The sequence below is a fragment of the Chroicocephalus ridibundus genome, chromosome 9 (genome assembly GCF_963924245.1).
Source record: "Chroicocephalus ridibundus chromosome 9, bChrRid1.1, whole genome shotgun sequence".
NCBI lineage: Eukaryota > Metazoa > Chordata > Aves > Charadriiformes > Laridae > Chroicocephalus > Chroicocephalus ridibundus.
This window is the reverse complement of record NC_086292.1, coordinates 34,838,861-34,854,518: the sequence shown is the minus strand read 5'-3', so window position 1 is coordinate 34,854,518 and position 15,658 is coordinate 34,838,861. Positions and strand designations below refer to the sequence as shown.

The following is a 15,658-nucleotide window of genomic DNA, read 5'->3' as shown; positions in this document are numbered from 1 at the left end:
CAATATATATATAGTATCTTAACATGTTGCTGCATAAGGAAGTAAAAAGCATCTCTTACACCATGGAGTGCAGATACAGTTTCTTTGGCCAATTACTGTTTGTCTCCAGCTAATCATACTGCTTCAGAGAGGGGTGCTTCTCAGTTATGAATTTATGGTATTGTTGGAGGATGGGAAAAGGATTACCTCAGTTCTCTTCTCCCAGCCATACCTGTCTGAATGAGCTGGATTGCCCTGTGGGTTTTCATGAAGTGTTTATTCCTTTTGTCTAGAACTAGTCTAGTGTGTTGAGCCCCCATTTACCTTCCTTTCGTACTTCACAGGGAGAGAAAGGCCCTTCCCAAACTCTGCCGTGATTACTGCTCTCAAGATGAGTACGGGCCCTGAGTGGACTTGGGAAGGGGGAAATGAGAGTGGTGGAAGCAGCCTGTTACCTCACGTTTGCTGCCTGGGGTGGGGCAGGAGGGTCTGTAGCCTGAGCAGGCGGGCAGTGGACGGAGAGAGGCACAAGGCAGATTTGCTATTTTCATTCCTCTTCCATGGAGCTAAACCATCTGACATGCATTGGTTTCAGTTGTGTTGTGGAGTGCTTTTCAAGATGCTTGTGCTCCTGATGGCACAGATTTCTGAAGAGCAGGGAGAGGAGGATAACATTTATTAAGGGGAGGAGATTGTAGCCTTAGATATTTACTGGGCTTCTCTACCCATTTACTGGCACCCTGGTATTGGACTGAGCTTTCATTTGACTGTATATGAAACATACGGTCCTCCGTATTAAGTCCTAACTGTTATCTGGTTGCTATATGAATGATAGTTTTTGATCCCTCATTATGTTATGCATTTTCTGACTTGGTGCTGAAAGTGAGTTAGATTTTTTTCTCTTGGTTGTGTGAGAGAGGAGATTCACGGCTTCCGTACCATATACGTGAAGCATTCTACTAAAGGTCTGAAATCTTTCGAAATCATTTTGCTGAAGACGCAGAGGGAGAAACAGATGCAAGGATAGTTTGAGCTTTATAATATCTTTTATAGTCTGACTTCTGTAAATAAGATTCAGCGTAAAATCTTTTATTATAATGTTGACTTCTCATGCTCATATCTTGTAATCATAGAGAAAAGCAGGAAGGCTGGTACTGAAAAATTAAAAAGTAGATGAATAACCCCTCAGCTGCTTCTCTTCTGACATTCTGCAGTTCTTCACAAACCTTCTGCTTTTGTATAATCACAGTAAGGAAGCTGTTCAAATTACTGTTTTCATAATGTAGCGAAAAGATTCAAAGGCAAAGGGAGGGGAGCCTGACCTGTAATCACAATGCTTAGTAATGCCTTCCTAGAATTCAGTCAGCAACGCAAAAATACCTTGCCCGGGGGGATGAGCAAAGACAAGCTGAGCCAGCATAACCCCGGGGATTGGACACCAACATCAGCAGGGTGCCGCTTCTAGAAGCCTAAGAGAGAATTTGTAGCCTTGCCAATATGCGGTATCAGTGCAGGGAAACCACTAGTGCAAAAGAGAAGGAAGGGACTCGTTCAGAATATCCGTATTAATCGGGTGCTTTAAAGCCATTTAGATACAAAATGTTTCCTTCCCTTCGCCTTTAATCTTTACTCCTCCCGCTGCTTAAAAAAAAATGTATCTGGAATTCTGAATAAACTTCTTCCTTCTCCTTCCTCTGTCCCTGTGCTCAGTCTCACTCTATTTACACATAAACAGAATTATCCCTAGTAGCAGATTCTGCTTAGGTATACACATTGAATAAGCTGCTCCTGGTGATCCGGAAAAGCTTTGGTGTAAAAAGAGAATATATTGATACATTGATATTTTTCAGCATTAACATTAATTGGGAAGACAGTAAAAGTAAATGTCTGTTATTTTGTTTATGATGTTTCATCGCTGGTATTTAGTACCCTAGGTAGCTGTTTTTTACTCCAGTGAGCTAGATTAGCCTGATTACACTGGCAGGATGCAGTTGATGGATGACTGTCATTATCTTCTCAAACCTGCATGATACTTTAGGTATAGGAGATGATAATTAAATTTTCAAGAGACTACATTGAGATTATAAGATCTGAGTATTTTTTTTTTTAAATGAGGAATATGTTTGCAATTATCAGCATGTTGTTAGAGGATCCTCTCCTGAGATGTTTTATTAGCAACCCCTGATTTCCTTTAAATTGATCAAGGAAGAATGCTCAAGTTATCATATAACACTTTAGATGTTGTTTTGGTTTTTTAATTCTGGTACGTTCCTCCTCCTGAAACAGACCAAAAATGTATCTGATCAGATCTATTGGTAATGGCTTGAACATGTACAGGTTAGCACAATATATTTAATGAAACCTTGTTTGAGACAAAACACTAGAGAGGATCATAATTAATGCCTCATTTTCTGCCAGTTGCTATTGATTACTCATTCAGGGTCCCTTTGTTCTCAAAATGGTAACACTGTATTTCACATTACTATTTGATGATATTCTCAGGATGAGATTCTTTAACAACATGCTGATAATTGCAAACATATCTCTAGAATTTAAATTTAAAATGAATTTACATCATATGTCAGTGTTTTTCCAAATTCAGCTCCTATTTTGGAGTGCATATTCATTATAGTTTCCAAAGAGTAGCGAGTTGAGTGAAGTGAAATTCAACACTTTATATCTTGGTTATATTTCTGGTTAAACTGCGTTACATGGAACTCAGGTGAATGGTCTTTTTGCATCCCAGACCTCTGTACTGTCCTAGTATCTCAGAGAGCAATTATTTGTGAATGTTTTAATTTTGTGCTAGGTTTTCCTTTGGAGTCACAGTAACGACACACATGGCGTAGCCGGGGCGTTTTACAAGTTTAGCAGAGTTTGACTTCTCCATTTTGTTACATTCATTTGAACTAGCTCATGCAAATTGTCAGGTTTAGCTGGAAGGCGAGACATGTGAAATACTAAGACACATTATACACATCTTTTAAGTCATCCAGATGGCTCACTGAATAAAGAGACACGTACATGAAACTGTTGCTCTGCCAGTGCAGCATTTCAAGTTTATAGTAGGAGAAGGACTGCACTTACTATCTGCTCTACCTAGTTCTGAGAAACGGAGAAAGGCCGAGTCAGTTTGTCTGTGACTATGTGGTGGGATAATGGAGGGATACGAGTGAGATGAGCGCTATTGCGCTACTTTACTCCTATAAAATAATGTATCTAAACTCCCAATTTTTGACTAAACACTTCAGTACTTAAAAAAATAAACAAATTGTAGACAGTTTTCCTGCCTTAAATAGGGACAGCCTGACTACTGGGACTCAAAGCATAAACTTTTTGGAAAGGAAGCTAATGCAAAAAACCTAGGAAAAATAAAATCTAGTTGACTAGTTCATTGGGGGGGGTGGTTTCAAGATTGAAGTTTGCAGTTGGTAGGTTGCAGCTCTCGTTTTACTGCCAAAGCAGCCTGCCTTATTATGCCAGCACAATGGCCCTATCATAATCAGTTGCATATAATGGACTAATGCTTTTATTCTCAACCATATTATTCTTTTGATAGAAAATAATGAATAATGTAAAGGCACACAGTTGTATTTGGATGAAACTGTTGCATAGTTTGGCGATGGCTACACTAGGAAAATTGGACTTCTTCAAGTGTTTGCTAATACATTTGCATTTAAAAAGTGAACGGAGTTTAGATCAAGAAGCACAAGGCTAATTGCCTGTAACAAATACATTTTTGAAAAGGTAGAACCTTATATACGATAGTGTAGTGTATGGAGTGTGTTTGTTAAAAATGTCTGTGAATTTTGCAGGATATCTTGGCTTTCCTATCTACATGTAGCCTAAATGTGGGAGAGCTGCGAGGAATATCACAGAAGGACATCTGTAGGCCTTTACTTGTCCACATTTCATTTTTTTTTATATCAAAGTAAGAAAATCAAAGACATGTTTACCAACATATTAGAATTCTGCTGGCCGGTCTCCTAGAAGTTCATTGAAGGCAGAGCAGTATTTTGGCATCAAATTGGGATGCTGAAGATTCATAGAGTTGGGCTGGGGAGAAGCAAACTTCCAAAGTAGTCAAAGTCTTTCTTACCTTTATGCTCAAATTCTTTGAACGAATCAATTTTAAAACCATTTTAAAATATGTTGAGTAAGGAGCCTTTTTGGCTTTTTTTTTTATCTCGGGCATATCGTTTTGATATAAGCATATGGTTGATTAGCTTGTTAGTTTGAGGGGAAGCTAACTTTGTGTGTACGTGAGTGCGGCTCCTATGGGCTTATTTGTTTTCTGTGACAAAGATGCATAAATACACCCCCCCGTATGTAGATATGAGTCCTTTCCCCCCGCCTCACCCTCGCAGTGTTTGAATAGATGACTGCCCTGTGCTTCATTTTTATTGGAATAGTTTTTAAGGAAAGGCTCCCTTTAAAGCATCTGTCTAGATAGCAGCCCTTGTAAAAGCCTTTAGTTTTTGGGTTAGGCCACACTATTTCCCCTGGGGCCATCAAAACTGTTTCTTGGTTTTGCTGAAGGGGAAATATTTGAGAAGTAAAGCAGTCATGTTTACCTCTTTTTTTTTTTTTTTTTTTTTTTTTTTCCCTCCCCTGTTCTCTTTGGAATCAGGCTTGCTGTGCTCTTAGTTGATTGTAATAAAAGCCTTTTTTTATTTTGTTTTCTTTCTTTTTTTTTTAGGTTGTTTATTGAACACACACTCTTTAGGGAAAATATTGCTTTAAATAAATTCTTGTTTATCTTGAACCTGGAAATATACCTTATAAAATACACAGGCAAATTTTTAAGGGTGATGCCTGTTTATTTATAACAGTAACACAGACAGGACTCGGCAGCGTTCAGGAGAATAACCAGTCATTGATTATTCTTTAGTAATTGGATCCGTGCTTGGCAGATGAGGTTCGGAGCGAGCAGGAACATTCTCTGTGGAGAATGCCGTAAACTATGTCTGTAAGCGATCCGCCTCTGTGCAGGGACCTCGGGCACTTACTCAGGAGAAGCTCGGGGCTGATAATACAAAGCTTTTTTTGCTATCCTCAGTGGTATTTTTGTATTCCTTTCTTTATCAGATGCCCTTAGGAAAGGATCAGTCCTAATCAATATTGCTTCTCAATTGGTTCAGACAGGCAGAAAAATCAATAAGCTGAACTAATGACATCTCTTTTTTTGTTGTTGTTTTTAGAAGACTGAGGAACAATTCTAAAATTTTAAACAGATGCTTCGTTTGATTGTGGGAATGGTAGAAGAGGGTTGTGTGTTTTGGGGGTTTCACACCCCACACCCCTCTCCCTTTTTTTTTTTTAATTAAAAAATTCTTACCCAAACACAATATAGATCAGGAAACGTCTAGAGTGTGTTGCATAGCTTGAGACTTACTGGGGATGTGTTATATTACCTATACATTTACGTTATGTTGTTGTAGTAGCCATGCCGCTTTGAAATTCAGGGTCCAATGAAAATGTCAAGAACTGGAATGCTTAGGACAAAAGTGGGGTGGCAAATGTCATGAGGTAGAGGTTGGAGGTTAAGTCTGGAAAAGATGTAGCCACATGTCATTTGGAATGGCTTGGTAGAAGTGAATTTAAGAGGTTTTACTGGGTGGGTTGGGTATTTTTGTCATCTGCCCTCCCTCCCCCTTAATGACTAGAAGAACAGAGGGACTAAGAACCCTCCCACCCCTTGTTCTGGAGGTGTCTGGATGGATCCCACAGCATATCCAAAATCACTGCCAATGATCAGAAGGAGATGCTGGGGGGAGCAGGGGTTGTCCTTAAGGTGAATGGGAGGTAGTTCCTAATTGTGTTTGACAGCTGCTCTGGGCGAGCAGGAACTGGAGCAGACGGCCTCCAGAGGTTCCCTGCCAGCCTCAGTCCTTTTGGGATGCTGTGAGTGGGACCTTGCTTTGGCTGCTTGAACTGACAATGATCACAATGCTCCCTCCCTTCCCCGTGGGCTGTGCAAAGAAGTTCGGAAAGAAATCCCGGGTATGCTTGGGCTGAAGGTCAAGTCTTGAGCTGAGTGCAGAACTGGTTTCGTTGCTTTTTTTGGACAGCGTTGGTTTGGAGGAACTGCTCTTCACAAAACATTGCCCAAGTTCCTGCACAGCATCCACCACTAAAACTCTCATAAATGTTTAGAATATCATCTTTGCTAAATTAAAGTTTACATTGAGTAAACCAGATATTCTGATAATCAACGTTTTCTGCAAAACAATACACTCTTAACTGTTTGTCAAAGACAGAATTAGCAAATCTTGAAACAGTCTACAAGCAGATTTTTTTCCCCTCATGTATTTTCTGTGTGCTTTTTTTAAAGATCACCTCACTCATGAGGGTGTCTCATTTCAATATGAATTTTTTATATTAACAATTCTAATTTAAAGACTATTTTATTAGAAGAATGAAGAAATTGAGTTGAGGGGAAACTTTTTATTTTTATGCCTTAACATTTTTAATCATTATTAACTTTGTTCTTCAGGCTGTGTGATATATTTGTAAGAAATAGTTAACGCTTCTGGACCCTCCTTTAGTTTGTAACGGAGCATCTCTTTCACATCCCACTCTTTTCAATTAAAATACAAGATTTTTCATGCTCAAATTAGTCATCAGACAAGTAAAAGACAGAAATTTCGGGAGTGATGTGATACAAAATCACTTATCTGGAGAAACGTACTTGAGGTTGTTGCTTATTTTATATATAGTCTGTAATTTTATCTGAACTCTGGATTTTCTGCTAATCCCAGTGCATTGCAGGTTAGAAGGGATGCACTGCCTTACTGAGAGCCACGTGAGTTAGCCTCACCTTTCACGAGTCATCACACCAAAAGAACCAGCTTGAATGATAGAATGTAATCCAAAAAACACGTTTGTTTATGAATGCATCATCTGACCATTGAAACGTTGGCTCCATTTGGATGTAGGCAAAACCGAGCTGCTGTCCTGCCAGCCAACAGTGTGCGCTACCTGCTTTGTAAGGGGAAGACCGCACTAGGTGATGACCGAGGATGGAGAAATCACATCACTTGTTTCTGAAGGCTGCTGGTTCCACGGTGACCTTAAAACACTGTCTGATTTTGCAGATATTAAAAGCCAAAGTGTCTTTAGCGATGTGTAAGGCAGAGTGGACGCTGCTGTCTGAGGAAAGCTGTGTGCAAAGCCAGGAGCAAAGTGGCGGTGAATGCATTTTTCCTGCCTGCTCGCATTGTGTTTTCTGTACAAACAGTTCTGGGGGTTTCACTCCACACCCGGGGATTTGCAGACTAAAACAAGGCTCAGCATAGAATCAACCGTGGAAAAACGATGTTCTCATAAATCGCCAACGTTCATTTCAGTTTCACAGAAGAAATCCAAGTAACGTGAGGCCAAACAACATATAACACACTTGTTAAGTGTTTAGAATGTTTTTATATTTACTGCATGGAAAGGGAATAAAAAGGGTAGGGTTCAACTACATTGTTGGCTTGAAGTTTTTAAAATGTCATAATTTTTTATGTTCTGTGCATTAATCTAATCTGTTATCTCTTTTGTCTGTGTCTGATTTTTTTTTATAATTATTCCATGTTTTTATGAATGTAATAGAAGTCTGGATTTCTAAGTATGTGCTAAAACCTAATGTCACGCTATAAACTCTTAGCAGTTTTTATCAATTATGTTTATACTGTGTAATAGAAGAGGTGTTACACTGCAAACTAAACAAAGTATTATGACTTTTGTTTGGAAATTAAGTATGAATTGATTCTTTCAGATGTTTTAAACTGAAATGGTCATGGTTTTTTGGAGGCTCACAGACAAACTTGCTCTGCCTGTCTGAATTATACTATAGTATAGTGTCTGAATACTAGTTCTAAAAAGTCAACATTTTTCTGAACTCTAAGACCTTCACTGAAAGCTCAGTAAATTCCTATAAATGCCAGGAGCAGTATGTGTGGTTAATAGTTTGTTAGCCTGGTGTATTAACAGCTGGCTTACTATAGAGCTTAATTTTACTTTTCTCTGGATATTTTGCAGTCCAGTCTGCTTCGGTCAGATATGGGGCTTGGAAGTCCAGGTCAGCTGTCATCCTCGGGAAAACCTGGAACACCCTACTACCCGTTTTCTGGCACAAATCAGCGCCGAAGACCACTTCATGACTCACCAGCTCTTGGTGAGTAATACAGACAGTTTTTAAACTTTTTTTCATGATGCATTTCTGCAGACTTTATTATTTTCTTTGACAGTTCATTTTATATACTGGAGACTGGACTGTACTGAGCCATTCAAATTACGGCAAACTGCTATGTTAGAGACGAAACGGAATTACTAACGTTTTCTTTGAGATGCTAGTTTGAATTCAATGTTGGTCAGTATTGCTTATAAAACAAACAAGAAACTCCAATAAACCCCTTAATTGCAAAAGCAATAATGACAGATGGATAGGAGCTGATGACCAGCTGAGTGCCCTTAACCCATGCCATCATTAACTCCTGGAAATGCCTGACCCTGAGGTCATTACCATTATTTAGAAGGGGAAAGACACAAAGGGGAAACAATTATCCTTTTATATGCTAAAAGTAACTTTATTCAGGGCAATATATAGTTCATTGTAATTGGTTCAACATGCCTTTAAAGTTCTTAGCAATTGGATACTAGTAGTTTATCCTAAAATCAAACTACCTTGCAAAATATGCAGGCAGGAATTTGCTTAATTGTTATAATCCTATGACAATATTAATATTTTATTCTGGAGATACTTTGAGATAAATGGAGTTTTCCTACTCTGTTGTGGGCAGTGATGGTAATATTTCATAGCTCTAAAGACTTTCTATTGAATTAGGGACTCGAGAATGAGCCAGCTGTTGTATCGTTTCTGCTATAAGACCATCCTGAGTAATTGGGTGTGCAAGTTTTAAAATTTTTTTTTGGTACAAAAAGAGAGACTGTAACCTGATATTTTAGTTTAAAAGCTCCATATTTCAATGTTAACATGTTATGTCATCAGGATTACCCTAGTTATATGCTTATTTTTTTAATGCCCCTCATTCTGTATAGCACTTCTATTCCATAATAAAATCTTGTTTGTTGGAACCATATAACTTCAACCATACTTTAGCCAAAAAAAGATTTCATCAAATGCAAATTGTTTCCTGAAGTAACATTAGTATAAACTAGAACTGCAAATTCCTTGGGCATTAAAATAGTCCTGAACGTGCTTGAAATTGTTTTTTAAATCTTTAATTATAAAAATACGACTTTGAAACTTTACCTATATGTGTGTGGGGGTATATATGTATGTATTTTAAAATACCATTTTTGTATAACTTTTTAACCTGCTGTCAAGACAAATGCTGTTTAATCTGGGGTTGTCTGTCTGTACCAATGTTTTTGTAAGCATTCGTGTTCCTCAGAATATGAGAATCTAAATGCAGAAGTTCTTCAGATCTGTTTCAGAAAAAGAACAGTCTGAGGAAAGTTCAGTTGACACTGTTTGCTGCTTGGAAGGGTGTTTGAACTTTAATAGAGAAGAGTTGGGTTTTAAAATAATAATGATGATGTTTTAGCCCCAGTTGAATCAGTTTTAGTGAGAAGCTACTATTATAGTTCCCTGCTATGGTTTTGAGTAAGAGGGGGCTGTTAGAGCTTGACTTGGGTACTGGCCAGAGGGATGCTGATGTGGGCAGAAAGGTTCTGGTATGAAACAGTCATTGAGGGAGAGTCCTAAATGAGATTGTCTAATTTCTATTATTTACTTGACTATGTGATTAAGTTAGCTTCTTGTGCAAGCTATATAGAGTTGGGTAAGTTCCAGATATTACTAATTTAAACAAAGTGAAGCTAAGTGTGGTGTTTTCTGAGTGGTGCTACTGTTTATTTTTTTTCTTTGAAAGAGAAGTTCAAGGGGTATAAACCTGTTCAAACTGGTAACAGCGTGATATTCCTCTTTTCTGTCGTGGCTGTGTCTGGGGGACTGTGACATGGGACAGGGCAGGTGGTGGTTACAAATCTATGGAAAAGTTTTTTCCAGAAATGCCAGGAAAAGCTCACCTTCACCTTTATCTTGACTCTTGTTTCCAATGGCTTGAGAAAGTATGCCTGAAATATTTGTATTTTTTTTAATGGACTGGTTAAATGTTACAAAACCACTGTCTGCGAATTTACAGCAAAGTCAAATTATGGCCATTTTAGCCCAAGAAGGAATTGCCTGAACCCTATTTAACTCTGCTACTAAAGTTCCTTGAAACCAACCAGTGTTTCTTTCCAGGAACCTCAAATGCTGTGTAAACATCTCTTCCAGAAGTCCTTTCATTTTCTTTTCAAACATGCCCTATGGGGAATGATGAGAGTAAAGATATCCAGCAGATATTCTCACCTTATCTCACCTTTATCTTGTCATATCATATAATAAAATTGTGATTAAAAGTTCTGAGTGAAAATAGAAAAATAGGAATTCTGTATTTTAATTGAAGACTCAATCAGTTAACTATAGAACTGGTAGTCTTCCCAGATACTCCTCTTACAGAACATCAGTTAACTTCTAATTTGCATGCATACTGTTGAGATTAATTTTATTAGCAGCTGACTAAACTGGTTCAGATTCTTGATTTAGGTAGTGAAATTGCTGGGTACTTTTGTGATGTTACAATAGTTATTGGTGGAAGGAAGCAGGTATCATACCTCCAACTTTACTATTACATGAAATTTGAGTTCTGTTGCCTTAAGAAAAGTAATTAGGTCATTAGATTTGCTGTTTATTTACAACCTTGGTATAGTCTAAAAGCAATAGAAATTTACATCATGTTAGTATTTTTAGAGTATAAATCTTACTTTTGACATGTCATAAATTCCTTTTTGATAGTTCTATCTTTACTCTGAAGTGCAGAAAGGGAAAGCATTTCTCTTATAATCAGTCCCATTTTCCTCCTTATATATCTCAAAATCTTACTTTGTTCCTTAGCAAGTGTATAGGAGCATTTTAGGAATGACTCCTTTTCTTATGGAAAGAATTGAAAGTAGTTATTTAGCAAAGCTTTACTTTAGAGAAGAACAGCCAAATGTTACATATTTAAGCATATTCTTGTATTGATGTGAAAGACAAATCTCATTGGCACAGAATAAAAAATGCATGAAACTGGAAAATAAGAAATCTATTGTGGAAAGAAAAAAACTGTATAGCGTACTATTTATTCTTTTTCATCTGTAATGTAGATACTTGATGAAATGTTGTTTTTCTGTGTACAGATCCTCTACAGACAAAGAAAGTAAGAAAGGTGCCCCCTGGTTTGCCTTCTTCTGTAAGTACTACATTTTTTACTCGTAGTAAACTAATCGAGCTCAAACTGCACTCTCTTTACCTGACGTACGTACAGATTACTTAACTTGAGCATTAGGAAGGCGACCCGCTGGACGTGAACAGCTAGGCTAGGTAATTGGGAGTGGGTATGGAGGACTAAATCCACATTTGATGTGGAATTTTTAGGTTTCATAGCAGTGATTTGTAGCTTGCTCATATGCTCCTACCCACTTGTCCCTGTCATTTGAATTCCTCTCTTGGGAAGAGAGCTGGGCCAGGAGCTGTCAAAGAAGATCTCCTGTACAGGTCTTTTGATGTTTAATTAGTCATTATGTTGCTGAACAGGAGGACAGACAGAGATTAATAGCTGAGAATCTTAGAAATTTACATTTGTAATAATCCCAGTGGAGCTGAAGACATTAAGATTCGGAGGACATGTACAGCTCAGCTTGCCTCAGTAGGACTGAGGTTATTAATATGCATAAATCACCAAGTCAGATGTTCATTGTGAAGCCCTGGTGGATTTTAAAGCCTTCATTAAGCCTTTCCTAACTTCAGCCTAGCATCAGGAAAGCTTTCAAGCAACTAGTTTGTTGATCCCTCTTTGCTTGAAAATTTATCCTTCGAGAATAAAGGGCTTTGATGAAAAAGGTTGGAAGGGTTTTGGTGGAAAAATCATTAATGGCTGTGATAATCTAATGCTATAGGGGTGTTTTGTGGTATTAAATATGCTTTATTCTTAAAAGGAAGAAAATTGTTTGTAAACGAATCTGCATTTGAAAATCCACGTGAAGGGGGAAAATCCCCAGTGAAGCGCAGGATGGAATTATTCCCCCTGGGCCAAACGTGCCGGCGGGGGGCTCAGGGGTTGCTCCGCCGCCTTGCGGGGTCCGTCCCTTTGTTGTGGAAATGGTGTGGGGCTCTCGGTGGCCGCCCCGGGCGCAGGTGCGCTGGGGCTTGGTCATCACTCGGGGCCAGCTCAGCTAAATAGAACACGCCGCGCAGGCAACGGGAATATCGCTGGAGCAAAATGGGTCGGATCTGGTTGTTTTGTAGTCAGTCCTGAAGTACGGGTGGTGTCTTCTGATCCTCCCATCTGCCCTGTTCTCTCCTGCCTCTCTCTCCCTCCCCCTGTTCACGGTGAGATGTGTTTATACGCAGAAGCCGGGGTCTGAAATGCTCTTTTTCCAGCAGTAGGTGCAGATGGAGCTGGGACAGCGCGGGCTGCCCGGGGCAGCTGTGCTCTGAACCTGCACCTACCTGGGAGCCAGGGCTGCAGCTGCAGGCACTCTGAAAAGCTTCTGCTTGCATAAGCACTTGGGCCCCACTAGAGGCTGAATAGCTGCTTGATAAACAAAATGAACACAATGCCTCAAATCATTATTCCCGAGGCCAGGAATATTCTTCTTCTTCCTTCCCCCCCTCCCCCCTTTTTTTTTCCCCCCTTCAGCAGCAGCTAAAAATAGTTTGGCAATTTACATTTTAACAGTTGCGTGTTATGTAGGGTGGCTTTACAGTCTAGCAGATGATTTCTGCTAGATTAACAAAAATATATTTAAAATGTCAGAGAAGCTAAAACACATAGCGGTGCAATTTTCACGTAATTTATTACTGTAATTCTAGGCGAGTAATAAAGCTTACATTACATGTTTAATATTTAGTAGCGTCAGCCAGGTAAAGAGATCATTTTAGCGAATGAAAAATTTCTCTCATTTCTCTTACTAGGCTTTAATTTTAAGAAGCAGTATTTTTCAAATGGTTTTTATTTAATTCTTCTTCTGTGAGAAGAGTGGAGACAACAAAATGCTGATCAATTGGATTTGTATTAACGTTATATCAATCTGTGCAATAAAGTACAGTTCCTGTGAAGAATCAATGATTGTGATGCTGTAATTTTTAAGTACCATTTCGCTGTATTTCAGTGCTTTCAATGCTGAATAGAGCCTTGAAGTAAAATGATGTATTACGAAAAAAAAGTGATATGAGATGCTTTGTGTTTGGAAGATGACACAAAACTAGATTTCACTGAGCATCATAGGAAGTTTAAATTGATGCGTAGATAATTATGCAAGTGTTGTCTTTACTTTAAATATATCTTGGTAAGATGTCAGAATGTATTGTGGGAAAGATAAAAATTGTTTTAGCTAATACGTAGTGCAGAGAAGTTTAATTACAATATGGACAGTCACAAGAAAGATGATACTTAATGTATCTTAAAAATCTGTGGGGATTTTTTTAAAATTTTTCAGTTCCTAAAAGATTTTCTGCGATGTTTTTTTGTTAGTATAGGGCTACCATGTCAATGGATACTCAAGTCATTTAATTTCCTAGATAACCGTAACTTATAACAATCTTTTTAAGAAATAATTAAAAAAAAAAATCTTCTTTTTTGCTTGGATTTCTATGGTATTTTCTGAAATTACTTGCTTTGAGGTTTATCTTTCTTCATGTGTTTTTATCAGGGCCTAAAGTAAAAATAGTTACAGAGAAAAGTGCTAATGAACTGTTTAGTTACTTTCTGGAATGGACCTCAATCTGAACTTGTCCTTTTACTGTAAAAATTAAATGCACCAGGCAAATGCATTTTTAAGTTTTCCTGTTGTAAATTGCTAAGTGGTGAGTCATTGCCCAAAACATTCAGAATGTTGACACGCAAGCATTTATGTTAAACTACAACTACTAAATTTAAAGCCTTGTAGGGAGGATTAAAAACTAAAAAGACAGTGGTTTATTTTTTCTCACTGTTAGCTCAAGCCAGGCTTGAGTGAACAGAAAGATTATGATGTGCCGTTTATATTATAGCAGCAGGGGGAAAAAACACTGCTCAGTGAGTTACGTTATCTTCAGAGATTATTCAGAATGGCTGTATTTCTGAGACTTTTTCTGGTTGTAGGAGTTACCTTAGCTAAGCCAAGAAATTAATAACATCATGTGACTGGAAACCAGTTGTAGCTAATCGCTGGAGCTGCGTTGGGAAGAGCAGGGCATCAGGGTTTTCGGGGAGCTCTTCATTCCGCAGAGGGAGAAAAAGAAAAGTACGGCTCACTTGGAAGCACGCAGGCAGATCACCATCTAATTATGGATGGGCTATGAGCAGAAACATACTGTTTACACGTGTAGTCAGAAAAGATCTCAAATTAATATTTATGGTTAGTACCATAATCAGTGGTTATCATGCAGTCATAATTCTGAGAAAAATAATGTGAATATCTGTCATCGTTCTTTTGCCATTTAATTAGTTTCATATCAAAGAAATAACCTGAAATACATCATGTCTGTTGATTATTTTTTTTTTGTAACAGAAAATCAGCTGTGCCACACAGACGCAAATATCTGTTTGTTTTCTGTGTAGTGCCATTTCTGATAAATATTTTAAGTATTTTAGACTTTCCACAGTACCTGAGACTATCAGTTAATACTGAACTTTAGATTGCCACTTATTAAGGGAGAGATTGTGAAATTAATGTTTTCATTTAATACAATTTATAGCTTGATTATAGGGGTTCCTCGTATATCACCCTCTATAGTATGTGTATAGTCATGGGTGCTAATTTATTGCAAGAATTTTTTATGAAACAAAGCTAGAGAAAACTTGGTTTGCATGCAAAGAACTACGTCCCAAACATTTCAGGTGCTTTTCTTTTTGATATCATGTGAGTCAAAATTTTAAGACTGAGCTTGAGAAGTATATTTCAAGAGATGTCTCGTAAAGATACCAATAGCACCACAAGAAAAATAATGGATCTTACTGCTCTCTGTGCTCCCTCCTTCCTCCACCCCTCCCGAAGGGTAAAAGGAGATTATTTGCAATGGTGGAGTGGAAACGATCCAGTCCTCTGTTTATCTGAAACCCAGTTTTTGAGACTTTAAACTGTATTAAGAATAACATAACATTCACCATGTTGAGTGGATTTCCTTTAGAGAATGTTCCTCAATGTTGGCAAGTTCAGCGTGCATTGAGGTAGCCTGGTGTAAAGCACCATCCTTGGAATACTTTTAGGAAGTCTGTGGCTCTGAAGAAAAACTTCAGAGCATCCTGGGTAGATATTTTGTGTGATGTTTAACTGACTGAACTTGTGTTTAACCAACTTCTAGTGGAACACTTTTTTTCGCTGAGATTTGTTCCCACTGGCCAGCAATGGTGTGAAAATGTAAAAAGCAGCACGTAGTTTGCTCAGCGCTGTTCTGAATTGCCTTGCGCAGTCAAGTGGTACGTTCAACTGTCACTTGCCTTTAGTATCTGACACTCTCCAAGACAGCAGTAACTCGCCTGACCCTTGCCTCTGATGCCGTGCTGTGTTTCAGAACTCAATTTTAAATAACAAAACCGACCAAAGAAATCCTTACAGATAATGCAACACAGAACTTGCAATTTCTTCTTCATGACTCCATCTT

General features: G+C 38.2%; 1 protein-coding gene across 7 annotated transcripts in view; it reads left to right on the top strand.

Moving 5' to 3' along the window:
• The window catches only part of TCF12 (transcription factor 12), a 170,204-nt gene that overhangs the window by 106,501 nt on the left and 48,045 nt on the right, over positions 1-15,658 (top strand). For all 7 annotated transcript variants that reach the window (XM_063346154.1, XM_063346156.1, XM_063346153.1 and 4 more), the window contains exons 8-9: positions 8,005-8,140; positions 11,212-11,264. In XM_063346154.1, coding sequence (XP_063202224.1) covers positions 8,005-8,140; positions 11,212-11,264 — 189 coding nt within the window. The remainder of the gene's footprint in view (positions 1-8,004; positions 8,141-11,211; positions 11,265-15,658) is intronic.